Here is a 19080-nt window from a genome sequence, read left to right as displayed (position 1 = left end):
TCGTATATAAACTATCAATCCAGATTAAATCATTAATTGGGTGTTGTCAGCGCAAGAAAAGACAGTAATTGGATAGTGCCTCATCTAAAAAGAAGTTCAAAAAAAGAGTGTCATGTTTATTTAAACAAAAGGAGCTTCCATGTTCCATGCTTTATATTGGAATATTGCATACTTGAAAATGATATGTCTAGACTTTGTCAAAAGTACATTTATATTATTAAGGTTATGCTTGTTTTAATACATATAGTACAATACACAATAATGGTCGAACTTATCGTGATGAAAACTGTGTCAATATTCAACACATCATGTCAAAGTGGCGTGTAAATTAATCAGATACACCAGCACAAAGCTGTACCGCTATAAAACTAATGCAAATTTATTTTCTAATATCTAAAAAGAAAGCATATTTTTTCGGTTTCGAGAGGCAAGACAAAAAAGAAGACGCGCTTCTTCTGTTTCCAAGAGGCATGACTGTGCCACTAGCGGAAGGGGAAAAACGAAAACTCATTTTCCCCGAGAGGCACGGCTCGCAGAAGCAAATCTGTGCCGCTCGTGGAAAAAAATCCGTATTTTTTCGTTTCCAAGAGACACGAATGTGCCTCTCATGGAAGCAAATCTGTATCTCTCACCCAAAAATAATCATTTTTTTGTTCCAAAATCTAAGATAGACCAGGGGAAAACCGAAAAGTAAAAAATAAAAAAAACTATTTAAAAAGCTGAAAACGTGTGCAGAAAAATAAAAAAGATAAAAATCAGAGGAAGCGCCAAGAGTGTGACATGTGGTGGAGGCTTCACCCCAGGTGACCCTTGTAGGGGGCTTTCGCAGGACTACTCCGTTAGTTGGTCCCACCTTGAACTAGCCTGGACCGAGGTATAAACGGGCCGCGCCTATAGCCTCTCTGTGGAAACGCTATCCTGGGCCTGCCCTGATCGCGTGAGGCCAAAACCTTGTTTTTCCTTTCGTTCTTTTTTTTGCGATTTTTTTTTCATTTTTCTATTTTTTATGCACATCCTAATATACTAAATATACATATATTAAAAATATCTACATAAAATAATTGCAAAATATTAACCCAAAAATTAGAAAATGTTAAATATGTATTTAAAAAATGTTTCCATGTATACAAAAATTATACAATGTGTTGTGAAAAAGGTTGATCATGTATTTCAAAAATGCTAATCGAGCATTAGAAAAAAAATGTTCATCAAGTATTCGAAAAATATCAAATGTGTATATAAAATGTTGACCATGTATTAAAAGAGTATTATCAAGTATTTGAACTTTTTTCATCAAGAATTCGAAAAATGCTTCCCATGTGTTCAAAAAATATAAAATGTACATGAAAAGAATGTTGATCGTGTATTTAAAAAAAAATCTTAAACGTGTATTAAAAATGTTGCCCACTGATTTAAAAAATGCTGAACATGTACATTTTTTTTGATAATGCATTGAACATTTTCCTAATGGAAATTAACATTTGTTAAACACACGTTTTAAATTTTGTATATACCAGAAACAATTTCATATACACATTTAATATTTTATAGATACAAAACTAACTTAAAAAAATGAGTTTTATGGTGTGTACTTTTATTTAATGTATGTCTTACTTTATTTCATTACATGGTGAACATGTTTATATGCATGCTTAACATGATAAGAGTACATGATCAACATATTTTTATAAGAACAAAAGAAAGACAAATAAAACAAAAAAATCCAAGAAAAAATGGAAAGCCAACGCAAAAATAATGGTGAAATAGTGAAAACCTAGAAAGAAAACAAAAACAAACGATGTAAAAAAAGATACAGAAATAAGACCTAAAAAAGAAGGAAAAACTGTGAAAACCAAGAAAAATATGTCAAAGAAAACAAACAAAAAAACCTTGACGAAAATATATAAAGAAATGAAGAAAACCGTTGAAAGAAAGAAAACAAAAACATAGAAAACTGACGAAAAAGCGAAGAAACAGAAAATTGAGAAAAAAAATAAAAAATGGAAACGATCGCGAGTGAAATGTTCGAACCAGCGGAAGTTATCGCACGTTGCGGGCCAATGATCGGAAAAAAAATAGGTCGACCCAGTTGCTACGTGTGGGGAGGTAAGCCATCAGGCGAGAGCTGTTTCCATCTGGCAAACCCTATGGGACCCCCTATCTGCCGCATTTTGCGGCAGACTGGAGGGGCTTCGCACAGGGGGTGACTCGTTTGGGCCGGCCCACGAAGGAGCAGCTACTGACGTAAAATGTACAACGCAAAAAACAGAAGAAGATTGGAGATTCGAACTCGAGACCTTCCGATTAGCACCCGCGTCCACTAGCCATTGCACCACTACACGTTCCTATGCCAATATTAAGCAGCAAACGCTATAAGAACATAATCTAAACTTTTTTAGAAGTTCGAACGCAGTTCATTCTTTTTTTTTGCAGGAAACACGCAGTTCGTTTTCAAAACCTGCATCTTTTTTTGAACGCGGACAATTCCAAAAATAGAGAATAATTATTTTAAAATGTTGAACATTTTTTGACCTGTGAACAATTTTTTGAAAAACAGCAAAGTTTTTTTTTGTAATGTTGAACAAATTTTCAAAAACAAGAACACTTCATAAAATTTTAAATGAAAAATAGAAAAAGCGAACATTTTTGAAACTTGGAACAAAATTTGAAGAAAGCGAACATATTTTTGGATCTGTGAACAATGTTTCAGAGAGGTAACATTGTTTGTAACTCTGAACAAAATTTGGCAATGCGAACATTATTTTGAATTGTGAACATTTTTTGAAAATGCGAACGAGATTAGAAATTCGAACTTTTTTTAAACCTGGAACAAAATTTGAAGAAAGCGAGCATATTTTTGGATCTGTGAACAATTTGTGAGAAAGGGAACATTCTTTGTAACTCTGAACAAAATTTGGCAATGCGAACTTTATTTCGAATTGTGAACATTTTTTGAAAATGCGAACGAGATTGGAAACTCGAACATTTTTTTAAACTTGGAACAACATTTGAAGAAAGCGAACATATTTTTGGATCTGTGAACAATTTGTGAGAAAGGGAACATTTTTTGTAACTCTGAACAAAATTTGGCAATGCGAACATTATTTTGAATTGTGAACATTTTTAAAAAATGCGAACAAGATTTGAAACTCGAACATTTTTTTAGTTAATTTAAAAGATTTCAAATGTGAACAAAAATTTTAAAATCTGAAAAACAAATAAAAAAGCATGAACATTTTTCGAAATTGTGAACAAAATTTTGTAAATGTGAAAACTATTTCAGAAATATGAACAATATTTGGCAAAAAGGACAATTTTGAAAATTCTGAACCATATTTGAACTTTTCTAAAACCTTACAAAGAAAAAGTAAAAAAACATTAAAAAGAAAAAAACAAAGAAAACGAGAAAAAAGAAAGAAGAGAATAAGACTGAAGAAAAAACAGTAAAAGGAACAAATGGTTTTTTCGTTGCATATTTTACAGATCCACGAGCCAGTCTTGGTGGCTAGCGCGGTTTGTACCCTACAGGAGGTCGTAGGTTCGATCCCTAGCGCGATTCTTTTTTGCGGTTCATCTCGCGAGGCGAAAACCACTCAAATGGGCCAGCCCAGGCTGAGCTGCGCCCTATGCGAAGCGGCGACTACTTGCCGCAATAAGCGGCAAATAGGGAATTCCAAACCCTATTCGGCGCTGCAGGCGCCGGCTAAAGGGCAATTTTTCCTAACCGGCGCCTGCAGCGCACCGAGCTGGGCCGGCCCGTTACTGTATATGTTCCATATGCAAAAAAGAAAAAGAAAAGCGCTGGCTGCGAATCGAACAAGCTACCTCACTCATAGAGGATCGTTCGCGCAACCACCAAGCCAAGAAAGATGATCTGCTAAGCTTACCTCTTGGTTTGTTTTATTCCTTATTTTTTCTTCTTCTTTTTCTTCATTTTCCCATTTCCATTTTTCCATTTTCGTTTTCAGTTTTTTTTTCTTCTCCCGGATTTTCTCCCTCATCGATTTTCATTTTTTTATTTTCTTAAATGCATGAACTCTTTCCACATTGATGTTGTTTTTCAAATTTCATGAAATTTTGTTTTCAAAATCAATGAACCATTTTTAGTGATCTATTTTTAACAATTGATGATTTGTTTCAAACTTGATGTACTTTCTCCAATTCGACGAACTTTTTTGAAATTCGATGAATTTTCTTCAAATTTGATTAACTTTTTTTAAACTTGATGAACTTTTTTCAAAATTCCACAAACTTTTTTTCAAATTCAATGAACTTTTTCTAAAAATTGATGAACTTTTTTCAAACTCAATGAACTTTTTTTTAAATTAGATGAACTTATTTTAAAATTGGATGAACTTTTTCAGTTTTGTGAACTGTATTAAAAATGGTGAGCTTCTTTTAAAAACAATTGATGAACTTTTTTCAGTTTTTGGTGAACTTTGTTTTACATTGATGGACTTATTTCAAAATCATTTAACTTTTGTTTAATAGGGCAATGTTTTTCTGCATGTTCACGTAGTTTTTCCGTAATCTGTGATGTATGAGCGGTGTTGGATTATGTCACTTGCGACCACTCGCTCTAGTGGTTAGCCGAAGACGATATGGTAGTGCAAGTCGTGAGTTCGATACGCTGCAGGATCGAAATTTTGTTTTTATTATTTTTCGCGCATTTTAGTACCATGAAAGGTTCGGCTGGGCCTGCTCCGAAAACGGCCCAACCAACGAATCATGCAGGCGCCAATTAGCCTAATCGGCGCTGAAGGCACCGACTAGGGGTTCCCTTTCCATCTCGCCTTAAGAGATATATATAACGCTCGCGGTAGACGTTATACAAAGTATTCCCTCCATTTTTAAATATAAGTCTTTTTAGAGATTTCACTAGGAACTACATATGAAGCAAAATGAGTGAATCTATACTCTAAAGTATGTCTATATACATCCGTATGTAGTTCATAGTGAAATCTCTAAATAGACTTATATTTAGGAACGGAGGGAGTACATATTAAAATAAGATTTTTTTGTTAGAAAAGGAGGAAGCACCCCGGCCTCTGCATCTGGACGATGCATACGATCACTTTATTAATTATTAAAAACAAAAGACCTTAGAAAGTAGTACATCAGTAAGCCTGAAGCCACCATCTAGGCAACATCTGTTGCTACTCCTACCCCCTTGATGCAGTGGTGACGAATGTCCGAGCCTAATACCAAACAAACATCGCACCAAATCCTAGCATCTAATGCCGGATGCCCCATCCTAGCCACATATCGGGACTGGGTCGCACGCCGGTCCGGCGCACTCACCGAGGCTGCCGCCGCCTTCTTCCAGCGATCCATCTTCAGAGCAGGTACTGACGCACAGACCTTGTCAGGCTTGCCGTCGATGCCACCATGGTGCCAGACAGCTCGACCACCCTGCGTCGTTCATCCAGCCGCATCCGTCGTCGATATGCAGCTGCACCATGCCGCCACCACTCGTCGTCAATGACGCGGTAGATACAACGCCGCACCACCTGGCAACCTCCACACCATCGCCACTGCTGGAGCTACTCGGAGCCCACCATCCACGACATCTCTCCCCCGAACAGCAGTTCCTCCCAAGACGGCGCCTCCATGGAGGATACGACGCGCAGGACGCCGCCGCCGCCCAATCCAGACTGAATTTTGGACTTTCGTCCGGGAGGGGTTCGGGGGTGGATAGGGGGGACCTCGGCTTCGCCTCCAGGAAGGGTAACGGCGTCAAGTGACGTCGCCGATGCCGGGCCGAACACGCCGACCAAAGTTGCCTCCGGTCCCCATCCTATGCCACCAAACCTCCGTGTACTCCGGATCTGGCAAGCACGATCCGAAACCCGCGAAGATGAAAGAGCCATGGGGCTCAACCCACCAGAAAGGAGGATCGAGAAGAACTCCTTGTTGAAAAAATGCGTAGACAAAATGAGAGGAACACAGAAAAATTTGAAGAACATAAAAAAATAAAAAATACTACACTAGTGTCAAAAACGTTTTTGTATTATAGAACGGAGGGAGTAGAAAATTCCTATCAAAGCGGGATAGCGCATCTTCAAGCAATCTGAATCCATCTCTTCGATGCTTGAGGCATGTTATACAGGGCGTCGAGAGGGATAGAGTAGAAACTCATGGTCTTAGGGCCGTCGTAATGCAGCCAAACGTGACAGTGGACATTGTTCACAGAATCGTGGAACTAGAATTGGACGAAGATTAGTGGCACCGTCCTCTTTAAAGATGCCAGAAAACTAAAGGCAGCAAAGCCATTGCTGAGTGTGACACAAAATGCCACTGCTGAGTGTGACACAAAAGTCTCCGCGTGTGGATTTCTCGCCCATAATTAAATACTGGTGGGAATACATATGTCAATGCTAATAAAAACGCTCACATATCGGAGGGATAAGAACTTGTGGCATTGGTTGCGGAGATAAACACCACTATTTATTAATACGTTAACGGCGTTGGCGCGCTTCAAGGCCACTACTAGTTATGTCTACTAGGGTCCACGAACTATTGACGTTTGCGGTATACTACACTCCTGCAACGAGCTAATGTCAGCGGCGCGGTGCGCGTTTCCCACGTCGGTGCTATTTTAACAGAATAGTGCGACTGCCCAGAAATGGTTCTGCGCCACTAACGTACTATTCCTATAAGGGTTTCTCTACTACTTCCTCCTTTCCGGTTTATAGGGCTTATCTTAAAATTTTAGTTTTTCCATTTTATAATGCTTAGTTTGGTTGTTTCCCATCACATGTTCAGATTCCAAGGTGCATTAAATCATTGCATGCAAGTATTGAGAGAAAATTGACCAATGCATGTACTTTATGTATGCATGCATTGCAATTAATGCATTGATAAGCATAATTTTTTGAGAAAAACAAGAGCATTTTTTGCGAACTACAAAAAGTATTCCACCACTCACCATCTATTTTGGTTGGTGAAAATTTTGAATTGAGCCTTATAAACCGGAAAGGAGGGAGTAGTGTCCTATGATCTCCTAATATCAAACCACTTAGTGTTAATTGTGTGACTCTGCAGGTTTGGTAATATGCAGACATGCCCTGGAACATCTTTCGAGCAATAATTATCTACGGAGTCTAGCACCCATGTTAACCCACATGTACACAAAGATCTTTATGGAGCAAACCTTTTGTTTCCGTACACAGTTCCCTTTGCTTTGTGATACATGATAAAACCCAAAGCGAGACTTTTATTGGTATCCTTACGAAGCAAGTCTTTGATCACGATACCAAGTTATTTTCGTTATCAATTTTGTTCTTCTTTCTCGTTTCTGTATTCTGGTATCCTCATGATCGTCGAAGGAGCAAATCCTAGTCTTGAACTATCGAGTCGAATGACATACTTTTTCGATGTACCCGAAAGTTACCGTTATCATCACCCATTTATGGATAATATTTAGCAACTCTAAAGTAATCATCTGGTATGAATTTCCAGGATATTCTCATGGTTTAAGGATGTGAGTATACGTATACATGATATGATAATCCCGATAATGTGGCGAAGATGGGATCTTGTACTAAATCATAAGTTATGTCACCATTGTTCTACCAACAATGTGTTCCCATTATTGTCGGCATTCTTGTTACTTTAAGAATGCCTTATGATCAGGAAACCAAGACCATCATGCAATAAATAAGCTAGTCTTAGATGTGAGACTAGGGATCTACTTCTTACTTATATTTCCACACATGCAACTGTGTTTTCTCTGAATCTCATATTCAAGAACCATTGCAATTACAGTGCAAGAATATAAACATTAACTACGAACATGGAAATAAAACAATACTTTTATTTTGTCTCTAGGGCATATTTCCAACAATTAGGACAGTGATAGAGCTTTTAGATTTGCAATAGAAGCCAACATTTCAAAACCCAAGGAGTGACCGAAGAAAGGAAAGTATGCAGCCCAATCCCATAGATTTTTTTCCCACGCAAGCCCACAACAACGGAATAGCCTATTCATGAATAGTTCCTTATTCGCAAAAAAACATGCATGCCTTAACTAATTGGTCAAGTCGGTAGATTCAAGGTCACAAAGTGGCTGGTGGCTGTACTAATTTTTATTTTTGGTTTTCCTTTTGGTTCTACTAATCACACATGCATGAGTACTTACTTATAGTTTTAGTTTTAAATCATCACAGTTTAACTTAAAGAATCAATTGTTTTTCTTAAATTCACAAACATTTTATAACGATGGACATTTTAAAATTTGGGAACATTATTTAAATTTTATGAACAATATTTGAAATTCGTGAAAATTGAAAATTTTCATACATTTTTTGAACTAATTAACATTTTAGTGCAAATTTTATGAATTTAGTAGCACTTTAAAAAATGGAATAATTAGATTTATGCCCCTAGTTGTGTCCCACTCGGCTGTTTTACCCCTAATTTCCAAAAGTCACCACTTTTGTCTAAATCACTTCGCTCCTCTTATGCTTTTGCCCTTTGACCCTTTGACCACCAGTTTGAAAGCTTCATAACTAATTCATACTAAATCAGAAAAATGCAAATAAGATACCAAAATGTTCGGAAAAACATCACCTATATGTCAGTGTCATTTGCATTCATGAAAAAAGTGTTTGAAAGTACCCATCCGAGTTTTAGCTCTTATGCTACCACCATGAATAGTAAAATCTAAAAAAATTCAAAAAATCAAAACAAATTGGTGGCAAAGAATGACAAATGTTTTATGTGCTTGCCAAGTTTCATCAGGGAATGACATTCGTGGGAGCCCCGGCAAAAAAAACAATCAGCACTCCAAAATAGATTATTTTTTTGCCACGACTTCCACGAATGCCGTTCCCTGATGAAACTTGGCAAGCACTTAGAACATTTGTCGTTCTTTGCCACCATATTTTTTTTTGAATTTTTTTAGATTTACTATTCATGGTGGTATCAGAAAAACTAAAACTCGGATGTGCACTTTCCAACACTTTTTTCATGAATGCAAATGACACTGACATATAGGTGATGTTTTTCTGAACATTTTGGTATCTTATTTGCATTTTTCTGATTTAGTATGAATTAGTTATAAAGTTTTCAAACTGACGGTCAAACGGTCAAAGGGCAAAAGCATAAGAGGAGCAAAATGACTTGAACAAAACCGGTGACTTTTGGGAATTAGGGTAAAACAGATGAGTGGGACACAATTAGGGGCATAAATCTAATTATCCCTTAAAAAATCAAGAACATTTAGAAAGTATCAATACTATTTTAAAATAATGAAAATTTTAAATTTATTTATAATTTTTAAAATCCTTAGTGTTTTCAAAATTATAGAATATTTTACATATTTAAAAAAATCATGATTTTTTAAGTGCGTGAATATTATTTATATTAATGAACATTTAAATATTTGTTAAATATTATTTATATTTTAAAAAATAAAAATAAACTCGATTTTTCTCGAAATAAAAAACATTAGGAAGTCATGCAAAAACCAATAGAGAATCATCTCGTAGGACCTGTATCCAAAAAAATTGTGGTAGTAATGGTTTGTGCAACATACCGCATGCGTGTTGGTTACTGAATCAGGCCATAGTCTCGCAGAGTGCGCATTTTAGCGTTATGAGCTCCCTCCCTACCCCCTCCGCCCCATTGTCATCGCCAGGAGTAGGCCTACCTACTAATTGTTAGAAACCAGAGATAGTCTTACAAAATCTTCTTGTGATGTCATAAAAACACAAACTACCTAAAAGGTGGACATCTGGTTTTATTTTACCATACAACTGTTTTTAGAACGAGCGTAAACCTAATGTACAAGGATGACTTGGCTAAGGGCATGCATAATACTACCTCCGTCCGGATTTATTGGTCCCTATTGTATTTCGTGCCAATTTTTTGACCATAAATTAAACTAACAAAATATTCACGCATGTCACCAAACATTATATTTTTGAAAACTATGTTCAAATACGAATCCAATGAGATAATTTTTTTGACATGCATTAACGTTTTGTTAGTTAAATCTGTAGTTAAAATTTAGCACAAACTACAAAGGGGACCTATAAACCATGACGGAGGTAGTAGTTGATAAGGCGGTCTTCTCCTATGTACCATGATACTTCACATCATCTAGAGAAGCCAAAAATTATGTTATGCAATGAATTATCTCTTAATGTTATTTCGCATGTGTCCAGTAGTGCTATCTTAGCAATACCATCAAAGATAATTGATGAGTTGGAAGAGAGAGAAATGGGAAAGAAGTTCTCCACTATGAGATGCCATTAGTAAGATAAAAAGAATTCCATCCACTATACATGATGGTATCTCTTACTTGCATATTTTTGACTTTAATATATGACCCCATAAACTTAGGAGCAAGCAAATTAATGGGTGCATGATCCTAAAATTATAGGGCAATTTAAATATGATAAGAAATATCGGACTCTAGTGAAAAATTGACTTACCATTCTTGTGAAAAGATCGTCTCTTAGCTAAAAGAAGGCATTGGTCTCCTTTTCATTTCCTGTCCTACAACTCATCAATTATCCTACATGACATACCTGAAATAAAACATTAACCTACATGACATCCTAAGGTATCACACATCATACATGCCACAAGGGTCGGTTAGGAATGCGGCCGAGTCCTGCACCATTAAAATGACGTCTTTGCTTGCGGCTCACACCATAAATAACCATGTGCGTCCACACTATAAATAACCAGGTGAGCCCAAAATGGGTTTGGGCAAGGTTGCGGCAATAGAAGCCCAAACCTCTCTATGCCGAGGAAGCCCATGGTCGGCATCGGGAAGGTCAGTCTACCTTTTGAGAAGGTTCGTGCTAGGCGTCTTTCTAGTCGTTGGGAAAAAGATATGTTGTCTTCTCAGTTGTCTGGATCACTCTTAAACTATGACTCTATTGTTGGAAAATAAATAACAATTCTTTTATGCATGCAAGATCCTCATATATCTTGTTTTTGCGGTCAATAAAAAAAATCTAGCATTTCAAATATGTATATGAATTCTTTTTTTATCTATGTAGCAAAACTTTATTGGTCGAAACAAATCATTGAACGTATATATACGAAAAATGTGTGCAATAATGCAAACACAATTTTACTACATGAATGCAACACTTGCAGCACACACCCATATTGTCACAATATGCTATACGTTATATGAAGCAAGCCAACAGAAAAGCTTGTAAAATGTCGAATAAAATGAATCCAACATAAACAAAATCTAAAAACCCACTAACCATCATATTTTTTATGCCTCCGACCTTGCTGTCTTGGGCTCGATGACAATTAATCTAGCTTGTCGAATGCCAATAGAGCCAATAACATGGATTAGTCGATGAACTGATATCTCCTTCCCCAAGGTCAACATCATGCAAACCCTCATTTTGAACTCTACCATGAGGATTACCATCACAACAAGGTCCATGGCTCCTAGCCTGGAAGAGGTAAATAAGCAATGAAGATGTTTGCATGGAGGAGAGAGCAGCCATCAAATTGGATCGCCACAATAAATTTGCTTGGAGAAAAAAGAGCCATCACAAAACAACACTAGCTTGTGAAGTATACAACCCGCCTGGTCGTTTCGATGGATTGGTCAATCATGCGACATGAATCATTCCCCTTGCAACAAAAAAAAAAAAAGAAAATAAATTCATTTTTGTTTCGGTGTCTCATGGCCGAGTTCCAAAATCCACTAAGAAAGAGCTAAGTTGTAACAAAGGCTATCACTAGGTGTCCGTTGGCTGAAATTGCAGGCAAAATCAGCTATGTTCCTGACCATCCATTCTCACTTGACTATGAGATCAAAGGTCTCCAATCAATGCACCACAAGACCCCCACATGCAACAAGTTGTATGTTTACAACATCAGTACAATATCTTTTCCTACGGTTTGACTAGAAAATTGTGTAAAAAGCATCACACCAAGTTTAACACGCGCATGCAACAAATTGCGTGCATACAACAAATTTCCATTGTAGCAGAAACACTTAAAAATGGGTCAGAACGCCAGCAGCATGACATACAACCACATGCAAAATACATAAACAACCCATACAACAATGAATAACACATTTGCAACATAAATTCAACCATTTCCAAGATATGTTCAAAATCATTGAAACTTGCCACCCATGTGTACCCAACAAACATGTACTTGTACATGCTTGCAACATAAGTGGCACCAACATGTCAAAGCATAAGTTTCACTGACCTCTCACCATCAACAAAAGTGGCACCTACTTCCCCCATTTTGCTCCCACAGGTGACGAATATGGCACACCGGATTGCGGTGTGAGCCAGATCATGTGACCCTAAACCCATTTCATGCAATCAACATGCTTTCTAGAACTTGGTGCCACGGAGTGGAGCTCCACCGCGTGACATCCATGGTGTTACAGATCGTCAGCTCGAGCTCCATTCCTAAGTTTCTGCCATGGAAGGAAAAGGCGACCGACGGATCGTTGACACAAATCATTTAGCAAAAAAGAGAAACACTACTACTTGAGGCTAAATATTGTGAGGCAGCTGGCATGGCACAGTACCTTTTCTCATCTTGCATATATATGGTCCACATGTTAACTAACCAACTGGACAAGTATAAGGAACTAATGATGCAGTCCTCTACTACTGTACTGTATAATTTCCATCTCTTGGGGTCAAAGAATCCAAGGACGCCATTAGCCGTGGGAAAAAAGGGCATGGCTAGTGGATGTGAGTCACGTGAACTTCCCTTGACAAACTAGCAAGCAGTCACGTACAATCCATGACTTCATTAGACTTCTTTGCGCCGTCGTATGCAAGTGTACTTGTCACTGGGCCAAGTCGATTAGTCGGCCGTATTTAGGCGACCGTGCAATTAAGTTGCGCGCATGCACTAGGTAGCTATTCCCGTGCACGTACGTAGCTAGGGCGGCAAAGTGATCACGTACTCATCCAGCTTTCGCTGAAACAAATAGCGGCAGCCTCTTCCGCTGAAGTGTTACCGTGCGCGAGGCTGCGAACTGCAACGACGATGTTCCTCAACCTTGGTGTCATGCTCGTCTCCGTGCTCTTACTTTGTCACGGAACCTGCTCGGGCTCGGGAGCTGCATCTCCGGACACCCTGAACGATGGCCGGCGCAACATCACCGACGGCCAGACGCTCGTCTCGGCCGGTGGTTCCTTTACGCTGGGATTCTTCTCACCGGGCGAGCCCAGCCGGAGGTACGTCGGGATATGGTTCTCCGCGTCCACGGACGCCGTGGTCTGGGTGGCCAACCGCGACAGCCCGCTCAACGACACCTCCGGCGTGCTGGCGATCGACGGCGCCGGCGGCCTTCTCCTGCTAGACAGATCCCGCCGGACCGCCTGGTCCTCTTCGAACAAGACGACGACCGGCGGCACCACTTCTTCTTCGTCGTCGGTTGAGGCGCGGCTGCTCGAGTCCGGTAACCTAGTGGTGGTGGTGCGCGACGACGACGAAGAAGGAAGCGGCGCCGTGCTGTGGCAGTCGTTCGACCACCCGTCCAACACCCTGATCGCCGGGATGCGGCTGGGCAGGAACCCGCAGACGGGCGCCAACTGGTCCCTCAGGTCTTGGCGCTCCCCGGAAGACCCGGCGACGGGGGACTGCCGGCGCGCTATGGACACGAGGGGGCTGCCGGACTGTGTGTCGTGGCGCGGCGACGTCAAGAAGTACCGCACGGGGCCGTGGAACGGGCTGTGGTTCAGCGGCGTCCCGGAGATGGCGTCCTACTCGGACATGTTCACGAACCAGGTGGTGGTGCGGCCCGACGAGGTGGCCTACGTGTTCAACGCGACGGCGGCGGCGCCCTTCTCGCGGCTGGTGCTGAGCGAGGCCGGCGTGATCCAGCGGCTGGCGTGGGACAGCGGCAGCCGGGTGTGGAACGTGTTCGCGCAGGCGCCGCGGGACGTGTGCGACGAATACGCCAAGTGCGGCGCCTTCGGGCTGTGCAACATCAACACGGCGTCCACGCTCTTCTGCGGGTGCGTGGAGGGGTACGTGCCCGTGTCCCCCGCGCACTGGTCCATGAGGGAGGCCGTCGCCGGCTGCCGGAGGAACGCGCCCCTGCAGTGCCGCGACGGCGGCGCCACCACGGACGGCTTCGCGATGGTGCCGGGCGTGAAGCTCCCTGACACTGAGAACGCGACGGTGGACGTCAGCGCGACGTTGGAGGGGTGCAGGGCGAGGTGTCTGGCCAACTGCTCGTGCGTGGCCTACGCCGCCGCGGACATCAGAGGAGGCGGCGGAGGCAGTGGCTGCGTCATCTGGGCCGGTGACATCGTCGACGTCCGGTACGTCGACAAAGGCCAGGATCTCTACGTGAGGCTGGCAAAATCTGAACTAGCAGGTACGTGCAGCTTGGACTTTTCATGGATCATCTTGCCCATGGATTAACTAACTGTTTATATATTTCTTCGTGAAATTTATTTGGTCATGTATGACTGTTTATTTTCCTTGTGAAATTTATTTCATCAGCTAATAAGAAGAGGGGAAGGAGCATGTTAAAGATTTTGCTCCCAGTCACGGCATGTCTGCTTGTACTGGTGTGTGTATTCCTTGTTTGGGTATGCAAGTTCAGAGGTAGAATCTCAAGAAGCAACATTGGTGTGGCACTTCTGACTTCTGAGAAGTATTAAGGAAAAATGTTTACTTAAGAACAACTGACAAAAAATATTTCAACTCTTGTTGTTAGGCAACCGTCCAAATAAGGATAACCAGGCAAAGTCGGTTCTAGGAGGCGCATCAAACCAACTAATTGGTGATGAAAATATCGAGCTTCCATTGGTTAGCTTCAGAGACATTGTTACCGCCACAAACGATTTCTCGAATGAGAACATGCTTGGACAAGGAGGCTTTGGGAAGGTTTATAAGGTAACTAAATAATCTGGCCAAGTAGGTGTATCAGATGAACATGATGATAATTCTGTTCAACTTAAGAATGATAAAATGTTCTGCAGGGAGTGCTGGAAGATGACAAAGAAGTTGCTATCAAAAGGCTCAGTAAGAGTTCTGGACAAGGAGCAGAGGAATTCAGAAATGAAGTTGTCCTAATTGCCAAATTGCAGCATAGGAACCTTGTCAGGCTCCTTGGCTATTGCATTCATGAAGATGAGAGGCTGCTGATTTATGAATACTTACCTAACAAAAGCTTGGATGTCTTCATTTTTGGTATGTCCAGATCTACATGTTGATCAAAGCTAACACATTATTTAACGGAGCTTGGTTGCATACTTATAACAATGTTGCATACTATTCTGCTAGACGCTGCAAGTAAGTATGTTCTTGATTGGCCAACAAGGTCTCAAATAATCAAAGGAGTAGCGAGAGGGCTTCTTTATCTCCACCAAGATTCAAGGTTGACTATAATTCATAGAGATCTTAAATCAAGCAACATCTTGTTAGATGTGGATATGAGCCCAAAGATATCTGATTTTGGTATGGCGAGAATCTTTGGTCGTGACCAGCAAGAAGCAAACACTAACCGAGTTGTTGGGACATAGTGAGTAATTTTCACAAGCTATTTATGTAGTTTATTTTTTTTGTTACTTAAGTTATTGCTCATTGTTACGCAGTGGTTACATGTCTCCTGAATATGCGATGGATGGTGCCTTTTCTGTGAAGTCCGATACATATAGCTTTGGTGTTCTACTCTTGGAGATCATAAGTGGTCTGAAGATTAGCTTACCTCACCTCTCAGATTTTCCAAACCTCTTAGCTTATGTAAGTATTATTAAATGGCAACTTTACGCAGACTTCAAATGAATGAGTAATTTATAGGAATTTGATTCAATTGGTCCAGGCATGGAACCTATGGAATGATGGGAAGCCAATGGATATGGTGGACTCCTCCATTGCTGATAATTGTTCACCAACTGAAGTTCTACGGTGTATTCATATAGGGCTCTTATGTGTGCAAGACAATCCATACAATAGGCCACTCATGTCATCGGTTGTGTTCATGTTAGAGAACGAAACCACGACACTGTCAACCCCAAGGCAACCTGTGTATTTTGCACATAGGAACTCTGAAGCTAAAGAAACAGGAGAAAACACCAGCAGCTCAATGAATAACATGAGTGTCACAATGTTGGAAGGGCGTTAGGCAAGATATTGATGCTCCATAACTTAATATGTAAAACATTTATATCTTGCCACTCATGTGTTTAACTGTAAGATTTTACATTATAATAGGAAGGAGATTGTTATGTTTAAGCAATGTTAAGGTATTGTTTGCTGCCATACCAGTAGAAAGTGCTTCTACTTGAGAATTCTGCACATGCTTAATCTTTGCCATTCACACATGATTTCTTCTTTATCTCCATCAAGATTCAGGGTTAACGGTAATTCACTAAGATCTTAAGGCAAGCGGTATGATTGACAAAAAAGTGACTCCCAAAATTTCAGATTTGGAATAACAGTAATTTTGAATTAGATTTGTATATGGAAATATTCAACCCAGAGAAGGTTTCCGTGTTATATAAAAATTTAGTTAGATTTTGTTTCTTTTCCTCCAACTTTTACTTGGCTCTAGCCCTTTCCAAGCATTAGATCGGCCCAGCTACCAACAATGTCCTCCATTTATATAGGACTACTACCTCTCAGATCCAACCTTCACCGCGAACCAACATGTGGTTGGATGGTTAGAGGGATAGTGGTATCCCTAGCCCATCATGGTTCAAGTCCTGGTGCTCGCATAATTCCTCTTAAGATGATATGTCGGCTCAGTCTCTCGAAGATGCTCACAGGGGCAGGGTGTGCATATGTGCATTCATATGGATGAGTTTATGCGTGTATGTATGAGCGCTTGCATCTGTACTGGGTTAAAAAAATCCAACCTTCACCCTCCCGGCCATCAAGTCCATAAGAACTTGGTATCATATTCGTTGATCTTTGCTGCCCCTGACACCATGAGCACACCGCCAAGATATATCTATCATTATTTTGTATGTTTTTGTTATATATCATTATATTGCATAGTTTGACATAACTTTGTACTGATTTATTGGACTAATATATCAATCGGTCTCTGTTCTTCGTTACGACTCTATTCTTCGCTACGAGTGAAGAATAGAAGATTCCACAATGAGTTGTTGTGGGCTTGCGTGGAACTGAGTACACCTTGCAAAACATACATAGATTACCCGATATGAAGAGGACCAAGGAAAACAAGTTTGATGCATCACACAGAAAAGAAAAGGAAGAGAGTTCCATGGCCTCTACCTAACCCACGTTGCCACATTGGTCCTCTTGCTCTCCCCCGTTCGGCTGCCTTGTCGTGGGAAAGAGGAGTAAGGACCCATCCATTTCGTTTTCTTTTCCTTATGTTTTGTTTCCCTGGCGACATTGACGACGTGGCGGCGGCAAAGGCGTGTTAGACTAAGGTCTCTTTGGTCTCTACCTACCTCGATGGCGTCAGATCCGACGTCGACGAAGTGTTTGTGAGAGTTTCTGTTGCTAAATTTGTTGGTTCTCTTTGAACCTTGCCAGTTGTTTATCAGCGAGAGCAAATTAGTTCGCTATTGGTGTGACGAATTCGGCATCTTCTTTCATGTGTTTGCAACATTTTTCTTTGTGGGGTGATGCTCCAACCGATGTTTTCATTTTTGCGATTTCTAGATCTTGTTTCAAGTGTCAAGTAGCTAGAAGCCTTGTATGACGAGGACGTTTGCAGGTATTTCTTTCCTTTACTGTTGGTTTGGTCCAATTTTTAATCTTCAAATCACTAGTGTGTTTTTCCATGTAATTTTTTTGTATTGGTCATTCTCTATTGTCTTCCTTAATAATTACCTATGCAAGAATGTTTTCTTCAAGAAAAAGGACAAGAAGGAAGCACGTCTTCACTGTTCGATATGTGACTGTGCCTGCGCCACAAAATAACAAGAATGCTCTATATGCAATGCAATGCATGGCGACTGATCGAGATGCGCGAGGAGCCAATGCGTAACTGACAGACATACGGTGAGACGTACTCACGTACAGTAGGACGAGTAGGCCAAGTAGTGCGCATGTAAAACGCTGGGTCCATTGCAAGTTCAACAAGTCACCGGACCAGTGACCACAACAGAAATCTAACGTGCCCTGCCTGCCTGCCACGTCAACATCACTGCCTGCGCTTGTGTTACTCGTTCAGCGACCGCACCGCATGGGTATGTGCAGTGAAGTTAACTGACGAAACATAGCCTAGTGCGTACGCTAGTGTGCATGTGTGCCCCGGCACGTACGTACAACGCGATGTCTCGTTGAGATGAGATCACGAGAGCAAGCAAAAGCAAAGAAAAACTACCTACACGCAAGTACATCTACGGTTCCGTCCAGAGTGCGGATATAGATGAATATATGTGAGCATCTATGATTCCGTCCAAAGTGCGGATATAGATGAATATATGTGAGGTCATGGCGGGTCAGAGTGCATTGGATCTGATGTGGCGGACGAGCCCGGTCTCATCCAAGTGTTCCACATCCGCTTCACATATGGGCCACATGTGAGGATTATCGGTCAGTCCAGACTTTTGGGCTACATTTGGAGTGGTTGGCTGGGTTTGCGTCGGGGCAGTGATCGGGCAGGGCGCCCGTGTTTGGGGCGGATATGGGGTGCTCAGTTGTAGATGCTCATAGCAAATCTAGCATCAGAACGTCCGCAGACGCGTCTCCGGACGTGTTTCTTTTGAGCCCCTATTCGTCCATGCATATAGCCATGCTTCTTTATATTTTTTTCTTATATTTTCGATCACTTGCATGTGATTGATGGTGATGAAAAGAAAGAAAGAAAAAAAAAGGAAAATGTGGTCTGCAGTCTACGTGGCCGACTGATTGGGCGCGTCCGGCGCATCTGCGAGCCTTCATATATCCTCTTCAGATTTCATATTAATATAAGGGTTTACGGATAGTCCGTGTTAGAAGGGAGAGAGGGATTTGGTGGAATAATTCGTTGTATTGCATGAGCCTCGTGGCCATATATATAGCCGTACATGATCTACTTGGAGTACAAGTCAAGCCAGAATATTTCCTAGTCTAATCTATGTTTCTTAATACTATCAGGTTACTCAACATCCCCCCGCAGTCACAACGGTAGCGACGCAGACG

At 40.8% G+C, this 19080-nt stretch overlaps 1 protein-coding gene across 1 annotated transcript; it reads left to right on the top strand.

Moving 5' to 3' along the window:
* Positions 1-12993: 12993 nt before the first annotated feature.
* Positions 12994-16213, top strand: LOC123042567 (receptor-like serine/threonine-protein kinase SD1-8). Its single transcript, XM_044464998.1, has 7 exons — positions 12994-14344; positions 14473-14577; positions 14690-14868; positions 14955-15165; positions 15259-15496; positions 15570-15717; positions 15797-16213. Exons 1-7 carry the CDS (start codon positions 13006-13008, stop codon positions 16097-16099), a joined length of 2523 nt encoding a protein of 840 aa, XP_044320933.1. The 5' UTR covers positions 12994-13005; the 3' UTR covers positions 16100-16213.
* Positions 16214-19080: the final 2867 nt, after the last annotated feature.

Source organism: Triticum aestivum, chromosome 2B, assembly GCF_018294505.1.
Source record: "Triticum aestivum cultivar Chinese Spring chromosome 2B, IWGSC CS RefSeq v2.1, whole genome shotgun sequence".
Lineage (NCBI taxonomy): Eukaryota > Viridiplantae > Streptophyta > Magnoliopsida > Poales > Poaceae > Triticum > Triticum aestivum.
The sequence above is the reverse complement of the archived record's forward strand: the minus strand, read 5'-3'. Positions and strand labels throughout refer to the sequence as shown.